Below are 10,129 nucleotides of genomic sequence, written 5' to 3' on the forward strand. Positions count from 1 at the left end.
CATAAAACTGTGGCAATAGTTTTTATTTTATTGAAACATCTTCTGCTAAGCATACAGGTCACATAGCAAACTGTTTTTGCAGATCATTCATAAAAAGCCAAATCAAGGGGACAACTTTATATAATATTTCAACTGATATAATTTGACTGCTATTGCTACGAAATGAAAAAGACAGTCAAATACTTGATTACAAAGATGTGTAAATGACAACAATCCAAGTTGTGAATTGGCAATATGCTATTCTAAAAAAGAAAATCAAAAAATGCAGTGCTTAACAAATAATAATAAAAAACATTTTTTACAGTGATAAAGTATCCAACCGTCCAAGAGTTTTTCAGGGGCCCTGTGGATGGTTTTCAAGGAGCAACACACCTCCGTCTGAGGCCTGGGATTTTGCCCATAAAACTCTACCAACTACATCTTGCTTTGGTTATATACCCAAAAATTCAATATTGCACAATGCACTAAAGGCAATTTATTTCTATAACTTTTCTCTAACCGTTTTTTCTCCTTTTTAGACAATGACATGGCACATTTAAAGGTTTGTGACAACAACATTCACACTAATAAAAAAACAAAAGAAAGTCAGTCGATATCAGTTGAAAGTCATATGATTAGATAACCTTTGGATAAACATTTTTGATGCAGATAAAAAATTTGATATGGAAGGGAATGTTTTACAGAAAAAAAGACAAGACATTCATTCTTCTGATGGTAAATAAGATCTACATATCTGAGAAATGAATTAAAATGCTCAAATTGATTGTCTGAGGCACTGAAGAGCAAGTAAAGAACAGAAATATGTACAGTTTATATACAGACAAAAGCAACAAAATCTTTGGACTGAGGATGAAATTGAAGCATTACCAGAAAATTTGACAGAAAAAAGACGCAAGAAAAAAAAAATCTACAAACACAAGTGTAAAAATCTTTGAAAGCAAATATACAATGAAAGAAAGTAACCTACTACTATTCAAACATTACAAACTACACACTACTTTCCTCAAAAGGCAGAGCAGCCTAATCAAAGAAAGACCTCTAGGAAGTGTACAGAAATGTTTTTTTGTGTTTAAATGAAATGTTCAGCTTATGTGAAACAGAGCCTCAAAGGTAAGATTATGGTTAGTTGTCAAGTGCTCTCTAAACTGTAAAAGGGAACAAAGAAACAGTTGAATACAATGACATTAGCCAGCTTTAAACACACTCCGTCTCTTGCTGCCCAGAGATGGAGGCGCTTCAGTGGAGTGGAACAGCACAAAGACGCTGAAAACCCCATTATCTTCAGGGCTATTCAGTGCTGGACCACCTGGGTCTGACTAATCTGAGCTCTCTGCAGGGATGGAGGGACAAAGTTTACTTGCTTTCAGAGCAGCCCTCCTTTTTTGTTGTCAGAGTAGTGTGACAAAAAAAAAAAACGCGGGAAAAAACGATGACCATTTCGTCATGGCGCACATGACTAAGCGAAGATTCAGTTAGTTTGGAATACATTAGACAATAGGATCCTACCACAAGTTTACAATGGATTGTAATCTCGAATTGAAGGAATACTATGGTAAGAAATCTATTAGTTTGACATTTCATGTTGCATCATGTCATGGCAAGCTAAAAACTAGAAAGCATTGATGTGGGCGTCTATCATGAGCCGTAAAGCCAACAAGAACAGACAGGAACCTCATTTTTTTTTACAACCTGAACAAGCTTTATTCAGTTCGGAAGTCTCTGAGAACCTCATAAACTGCCTTGGACACAAACAAAGATACTCCTCACTTGTCACCCTGAGCTGCCCCCTCCAAGTAGTACACATTTACTAAATGGCGGTTCAAGTGGCGACGGTAGTCCATCTCTAGAGAAAACGTACGGTCACAGAAGATACACGTGTGACTGAGCAGTTTGGTTGAAGATGGGAGCTCTTCTGTTGGAGTCTCTGGAAGTTTCTCTCCACTCTCGGTGGCAGCAGCCAGTCCGTTAAGACCGGAGTCGTAGCTTCCTTCAGAGGCACTATCGCTGATGTCACTTCCCCCATCATTACTGTGGATACCCTCGTCATCCTCTGCATCCGTGGATTTGTGACCAGGCGGACCAGGAAGTTCAAGAGATGAGCTGAAAACAGGCTGCTGTTGGCTGAAACCTGGAGAGCTCTCGCTGTCAGTAGGTGACGGCATCTCACTTCCACTGTCTACTTCTGGAATTTCTTTTGGTTCATGTGAGATCTTGTTCTCGGTTTCTTTAGGTTGTTCTGAGGGAGGATCTTGGGGTTGGAACGAGACTGTGGGTTCCTCTGAAACAGCAGTTGTCTCCTTGTGATTTCTATCACCTTGATTGGTCACATCAGTAGGTATCTGCTCGTCTGGTTGGGTAAGCACCTTCAGTGTTTCTGTGGTGAGCCCTTTTTCAGCTTCTGGAGGGCTTAGCTTCTCTGGGACTTCATTGGTCCTCTCGGTTTCAATGACACAACTCTCAGGTTTGTTTGTACTTGCTTCAGCATTCTTGGTTTTGCTCTTCATGGCCTGTAGAACCTCAGGTATGGTGCGATTTCTCTCTGGAGCACCAGAACTTGTTGATGGCTTGGCTGTATATTTCTTCGTGCGCTTGACCCGCTTTGAAGGGCAGGTTGGTTCTGAAGAATCAGTCGCTAGTACATCCATGTTCTCTGCTTTTCTTTTGACTAGTTTAGTCCTGCCTTCTTTCATTGCCTCTTTACTCTGGGTATCACTGTTGACCTTTGACAATTTTGTCTGCCTCTTGCATGGCTTCTTGGTTGGAGATTTCCTGCAATCCTTTGCACTTTCTTTCTCTTCAGTCTCCTTCACTTTATCATTCAGAAATCTGTTTTCCTTTTGTAGCCGCTCTCTTTCTTCCTTGTCTTTGTGGTGCTGCTGTTTATCTACAAGGTCTTTTTCCACTCTTTCTTTGTCCAAATCCAACCTTTGCTCTTCAACAATGGGTTGAGGTTTTGCAATAACTTCATTGGCGGTCTCCTTTAATGGCTTCTCTTTCTTAGGACGACCTTTCATTACTTTCTCCACAGATTTGACTGATTTCTCTACCTTCTTCAACTCCTTTTTATTAACTTGTTTGCTATTGCAGCCCTCTGTTTGTGTCGAGGCAAGGTCCATAACTTTCACCAAAGTCTTTCCTTTAACCTTCTTACCGGTTTTGTCTTTCCCCTCATTTTTCGCCATGGCCTTTTTCTCTGCAGTTTTCTCGTTGGGTTGCTGGCTTGGCTTTCCAGATTTTTCTTTCACAATGATATCAAGATTTTTCTTCGAGGTCTTGCCAGTCAGCTCAGTCTCCACAGCAGAGGTGGGTTTACTAGATTTCTTAATGGAGAGGTTGATGGGGCCTGATTCAACGTCATCCAATTCTCCCAACTGCTTTTCCTCACTTCGCCTTGCTCCTGCCTGTTCTGTCGCAAGCTCATTTGGAGAAACATCCTCGCCGTCAGTCCTTTTGACACGCAGTCTTACCTTTGACACGTCCATCGAGATATCAGTGCAACCTGGGTGTCTGGACTTGATGTGATACTGTAAGTTGCACTTCTTGGACGCAGCATACTTGCAGACTGGACAAAGAAACTGGCGAGGGTTGACATGGAGCTCAACATGCTTTTTAAAGTTGCTGCGGTCGGCTGTCTTGTATTGGCAGTAAGGGCAGCTTAGGGGCTTGGGTCCATTGTGGACCTGTCTGGCATGGCGTGTCACCTCGTGCTGGTTGGCTGCCAGGTAGCTGCAGTTGTCACATTTGAAAGGCCTCTCACCTATTGTGGACAGACCATAAGGAGAAGGTCAAGACAGAACAATCAGTCTTTTATTTCAACATTTTGAGAGAAACACAGACGCAAGTCTCATGCGGGGAATACAGATAAAAGACGGGCAAACACATCACAATATGGAAACACATTCTAATTCAATCTGTATACCACAAACCGTGTACCATTTTATCCAAAGCCATCTGGCTCCACGGAGAGCAACAAAAGAGAGAAACATCATTGACAAGATCAAAACACAAGCCTTGAGTCATAGCTGATTAACAGCACATTTGCTATGTCCCAAAACCCAGAGAACTCCCTCACAAATCTATACACAATTTCCATGACTAAGATTTAATTCACATGATTTTTCCCAAACATGGAAACCACAGTTTTAAATCCTACACAATACTTTTCACAGAATGCATCCCAGAATGCACTGTGACAGGTTCAATGAAAAAACAAATCCAAGATGGAATTGCCAATTGTGTCAAATGATTAAAAAATGTATTTAACAACAATACTTATTTTTATAAATAATGAATCAGTGTAATTAAAATGATTTAGCTATTTTCTAATATTTGTAATTGATAGATTTGTGCATTCTGTGTATTTTTATTCAATTAAAATATACTGTTAGCTGTTATTGGCTAAATCTATTGAAATTTATTGGAACAAGGCAGCTCAGAAGGTTTTGGAACAGAGTTATTAAATCAAAATGTGGACTGGAATTTAACAAACTAGCTTATAAATCCAAAAATATAACTATATACACCCTAGATCAATTTTAGAACAAGAATGTTTCAAAAGACAGACAAAAGACTCACCTGAATGGGTTCTCATGTGTCTGGTCAGATGAGTTTTTTGGGAGCTGGAGTACTCACAGTATATGCACTGGAACGGACGCTCACCTAAAAGAAAAATCACGTAAAATCAAGTGTTTGATTTTTCATACATTTCTGATAATATAAAAGGACACTGAAACGTGAACTCAAAACCTTTCGATTTTAAACGCACCAGTGTGGGTCCGGATGTGCTGTATGTAGTTATTTTTGCGGTCAGAAAAATATGAACACTGGTTGCAAGTGAAAAGCTTGCTGGGAAAGTGGTTCCTCAGATGTTTCTTCCAGTGGTACTGACTGATGGTGGTATAAGCACAAATGGTGCACTTGAAAACTCTCTGATCTTCACCCTCCTTAGTATGATGTTTAAGGTGAGCCATGTAGTGGTCATAACGGTTGGTGTTGTATCCACAGCGCTCACAGCGGATCACACCTTTGGAGTTACTCAAACTTTCACTATTCTCTGGGTTCGGTGTCTGAGATTGTCCTGACTCACTGGCCAGATCGTCATCAGAGTCAGCCGCACCATTTACCACATTCATTTTCTTTGCGCTGTGAATGCGGATATGGCGAATAAAGTCCTCCTCGTTCTCGGCCTGGTACTGGCAAGGTTTACAAAAGAAGGGCTTCTTCTTCTTTTTGTTGGATTCGAAGATGACGACCGGGGTACGCTTACGTTTTTCTGCCGGCGAGGACTCAGATGGGGCCTTTTCGGACGGGTTCGAGAGATCTTCTGCTCGCTCCATTTCAACTTGCTCCAGCACTCTTTCTGTAACATCTGCCTCAACCCGAGTGGCCTGCTCAGCGTACGTGTCCTCGGACATCTCCGAATTGTCAAGGCTGTATCTGATAACACCCTCTTCCTCACTGTCAGAGTAGTTGTTGCATCCAACAGTCTTGAGTTCAACCATTTGTTTCTCTTCTGCATTGTAGTCTGAGGAAGACGCCTCTGATGATACCACTACGTTAGCGAGCATCACTAGCTGAGGGGCGGCCACATCATTCCGAGGCATCTCAGGAAGGTCATGGCCCACCTCCGGTAGTGGGATGCCTCCAGGCATGAAGATACCAGCAGTAGCAGGATACACCATCTGAGCAGACATGCTCAACCAACTGAAATGTAAATAGAAACACTGATTTTAGATAACACAACAGTAACTTAATTGTAAAAATTGCATATTTGTATTATCATAAATCTTATAAACAAATTATGTGTATGTGAAATGAAAGAAGAAGTTTGAAAAGAATCTGAGAACTGTGATCTTTTGAGAGCAAGTCATCTGACTATGACAAAACAAACACTGCGATTTCATTGAAGTTAAATAAGGGTCAATGATTTGACCTTTCTGAGATGAGAGTCTTAGTTGAGCCATTATCTGTTGATTAATCAATGAAAAAGCAGATTGTTTGAATTGCATGCACGCTAACACATTTAAAAAGAAGCAAACAAAGCCTAAATCAACACAAATCTATAAGAGCCAATAAATGACACTGTTCTTTCTTGTATGAAGTCCACTAATAAGCAGCTTTAACTCTGGGTTATTTTAGGGAATTACAGCAGACAAGTGTCTATGTTACAACAGCTCCAACAATCCCGACCATGTATGGTAATGTTCCTCAAAAGTAATGATTCAATTCTTATGGCATTACTTGTTTAAGATACAATCTAGGACAATCAAAAACCTTGAATTTTTGTGCACATTATGGAAAAACAAAATGTATTAAAAACTGTGCAATTCAGACATTTATTTCAACCCAAAATATGTTAGGCCTATTTTATGTACCATATTTCAAAAAGAAATCTAGTTTAAAATGTTATAGCCTAATATAGTAACTTAAAACAAAATACTATTAAAACGAATTACCATGTACGCAGGCTATTCAATGTTTTATACTATTACTCATGTAATAGTATAGCATTTCTAAATACTACAGGCTATAACTGATTACATACAATTACATGATACATAACATTAAGAGACACTATATGTGTGTGTGTGTGTGTGTGTGTGTGTGTGTGTGTGTGTGTGTGTGTGTGTTTGTGTGTGAGTGTGTGTGTGTGAGAGAGAGAGAGAGGGGGGGGTTTAAAACACTCAATGCTACATACAAAATATGATTTTTTTTTTTTGATTTTTTTTTTGAGTGTTGACAAAACAAAACAAACAAACAAAAAAAAAATCACTAAAACTTTCCAGTTAAAGTTTAATTAAATCTGTTCTATTAAAAAAAAAAAAAAAAAAAATTGGTCATGGCAAACAGAGTCAAGCATGTGTGATGAGGGCCTGTGAGCTTTGCATGCTCAGAAATGTGTGTTCGGCCATTTTAAAACAGCACCACCAACTTCAGCCAGCGGAGGAGGAAAAAATACAGACGATGTGTGAACTGAAGCAGCTTTACATGAAAGTTAACTGAGATCAACTCATTTAATCAGCAAAGCACTAAACGTTTAGTGCTAATATGCGCAATCGAGCTTTAAGTGAAAAGATACAGTGACTGTGTTCAATCAAAACAAGGAGTGAAAAACTTTGACCTTGTTGGACAGCTCCAAGCACGACCCATCTGAATCAGACGAAGAGCGAGCTCCACTTTACACGAAATGTTACAGGCATAACAATCAAAAATCACTCACTACATGAAGTCTAAAATCAAATGAAGTCGCATTTCACGGAAATATTGGTGATTTTCGAATAAACAAAACAAAGACACCAAAAAAAAAAAAAGATGTGATTTACTGTAAAAGTGAAAGGATTGTCATTTTTCAGCTGGAATAATAGTGGAGAATACAAATCTAGTCAATCTGACAGCAAAAGTTGCATTACGAACCTTCAATAAGAAGAAACAAATACTTTTCCGGAAACTGCATGCATGCAACAACAACAGTACACACACACAACCCTGACAAAGTTACACTTTTTATTCAACATAGTCGATCGTAGATCATGGTGAGGTTTTTGTGTTTCATTTCTCATTACTTTTACGCATTTTTTCACTTTTAATTTGGTCAGCGTGAGTGTGTTAGCCGTGGTCCTGATCTGATCTCTCTCCGTGCTGAAATCAGCCCTGGACAGCGCCTCTCCCTTTCAATGCAACCCTCCATTTTCACTCCACTTACTCAAACTTAGTTGGGCTCGTGCGCGACACAAAACAACACAAAACCACACCCTAATGAGCACGAAACCCCACGGAACCAAGCCCGCGTACTCACCGGAGACGTTCACTCGTTGTTCGGCGATGTTCTTCCAGAAACAAGTTTCGGGAGAAGTTATTTCCAAACTCTCAGATCGGTCGAGGAAGTGCGCGAGACTCACGCATTCCAACACATCGCTCTCGCGCAGCGATCGCTGGGGATGTGTGACGTCAGCGCGCTCGCTCACACAGTGCGCGCTCATGTTCTCGAGCTCTCGAAGTTTGTTTTTGTAGTGTGGGCAGAGAGTGACAGACTGCTTTGAACAAATAAACGAAAATATGGCGAAGATATTTTGAATGGGTCTGAACTGTATAGCAGTAGGTCAGCAATGTACAAGGCAATGTTACTTTTTGTGTTGGTATTTTTACAGGATGATATTAGGCAGCTGAACTCACAGGATTAATACAAGTGCTAGACAAACAACTAGTAAAGATAGGTGGGGGGTTCTGTTTATTTTCCATGGTTTTGTCCACACTTTTAACCCTTTTGGTGCTTTGGACACATTTTAACCATATTAAAAGTCGTGAAATGTATTTTAGAACAACTTAACTTATGTATTATTATGCTATTAGTTGAATAATATCTTACAGCTACAAATGTATTTTTAATGAATGAGTGTCTGCATCATTCCTGGAGTGGAATTCTTGGTTGTGCTATAAGCGAGTGATCTACCAAGGCACTAAATTATGTTCTATTATGGCTTTTAACAAGCTAAATATAACTAAAGTAAACATGCTCAACAGGATGATATCACGGTTTGTTTGTCATTCATTCAGAAAGGACACTCTTTTCATGGCCTGCCCTGAAGTTTGCCTTTTTAAGGATTGATGACTCAGATGTGTGTTCAAAGAGAAGGGAACCTGACAGATTTAGCTTAATGTGCCAAATTAAATTGTTATAGGTAAGATTTTAGAATTTAATGTTACATTTGTATTTTGTTTATTTAAGGTCTTTTTACACAAAGATATAAAGAGCTTATAAGGTCCCAGCCAAGGCCAGTTAAATTGGAACAGGGTATAAAGTCTAAAGTTAGACCTTGATGCCAGGGCCCTCTGGATGTGTGAGGACGTGTGTGTTGTTGGAGTCACAGTGAACAGAAAAGCATTCTGCTTCGCAGCACATGGGGAAAACATGATACCATGAGGATCTGAAAGGTATTTTTAAAGATGAAAATCACGGTTAGCCGATTTACCATCTGAAACATCATTACAGTTTTTTTCATTTCAGTCAACAATCTCCGAACTACACAGCAACAAACCTCAAACTGTCACCTCAAAATCCAATATTTTAGTCAAAAACGCCTTTCATCACTTTTGTCGGAATCAAACTTTGGCCTCAGATGACTCACAAAGCCTAACAAATACAGACTTTCCAGATATCAATTCATAGCTTTGCATGCAACAAAAACCTCAAAAATTGGGATTCAGGAATGATTTTGCAGCTAAGTGTCTATTGCCATAATGAAAGAGTGTATATGCTACAGTAAAATACAACAAAGAGCTTTAGGTAAAATTAGCCACATACACGTCAAAAACACACAGATGTGAACAATGTAAAACACTATTTTGTGTCTTTTGCTTATTCAGTGTGCAGTGAAGTGCACAAATACACACATGCACAGTTGATAAACTTCACAGTTACTGAACTGAACTGAATAAACACTGAACTGACTTGAGCTGAATAATGACACTATTGACTTGTAGAGCTGCTTTTCAGGAGAATTTGAATTTGTTACTATTTTGTGAAGCCGCTTTGAAACAATCTGAATTGTATAAAGCTCTATAGAAATAAAGATGACTTGTGTGCATATTCAGTAAATTTGTACAAAATAAACAGAAATGCAAGGGCGAAGAATGTATTTGTTTCTCAAAACATTGAGTTTTGATTCGTAATTGATCAAATTGGTATATTTAAACTAGAAACAAATGCAAGAGGCTAAAAATAAATGATTTCTTTCTCAAAACAATGAGTTTTGATTTTTAAGTGATCAATTCATGTACAAGTGGTTTTTGTGGCATTTAAATGCCACAACCAGAGCTAGTTTTGCATGATGTGTCTAATGTAAAAAAAACCACTTTTTTTTACCACTTTTAGTATGTAAGCTGTAACTGTAATCTTTAGGCCTACTCATGGATCGTCCACATTGTGACACTTGAATTAATTTTAGGTTATTATGCGAACATGCGAACTGAATGAGAACATGGTTAAACAAGTATAAAATGATGGCATTTTTGTGTAGAATTTTTGCAGAAATTATAAGAAAATTGGAATATGAGTAAAAACAGGTGAAATGTGTGAAACGTTTTGAGAACTATGATAGGCCTATATATGTTTTGATAAAATGAAATGAAT

General features: G+C 38.8%; 1 protein-coding gene across 1 annotated transcript; it reads right to left on the bottom strand.

Moving 5' to 3' along the window:
* Positions 1 to 5: 5 nt before the first annotated feature.
* rest (RE1-silencing transcription factor) lies at positions 6 to 7,973 on the bottom strand. Its single transcript, XM_079893585.1, has 4 exons — positions 7,796 to 7,973; positions 4,766 to 5,703; positions 4,576 to 4,659; positions 6 to 3,757 (listed from the first exon to the last, which is right to left on the bottom strand). The coding sequence occupies exons 2-4, from the start codon at positions 5,691 to 5,693 to the stop codon at positions 1,764 to 1,766; spliced, it is 3,006 nt and encodes a 1,001-aa protein (XP_079749711.1). The 5' UTR covers positions 5,694 to 5,703; positions 7,796 to 7,973; the 3' UTR covers positions 6 to 1,763.
* Between the last annotated feature and the right edge of the window lie 2,156 nt (positions 7,974 to 10,129).

This window comes from Squalius cephalus, assembly GCF_949319135.1.
Source record: "Squalius cephalus genome assembly, chromosome: 14".
Taxonomy (NCBI): Eukaryota; Metazoa; Chordata; class Actinopteri; order Cypriniformes; family Leuciscidae; genus Squalius; species Squalius cephalus.

Coding starts and splice junctions, on each gene's coding strand:
- rest (XM_079893585.1), bottom strand. CDS start 5,693: ATGTCTGCTCAGATGGTGTATCCTGCTACTGCTGGTATCTTCATGCCT. Junction 4,660..4,765: donor GCACATCCGGACCCACACTG/GTGCGTTTAAAA, acceptor TTTTTCTTTTAG/GTGAGCGTCCGTTCCAGTGC. Junction 3,758..4,575: donor ACACATGAGAACCCATTCAG/GTGAGTCTTTTG, acceptor TGTCCACAATAG/GTGAGAGGCCTTTCAAATGT.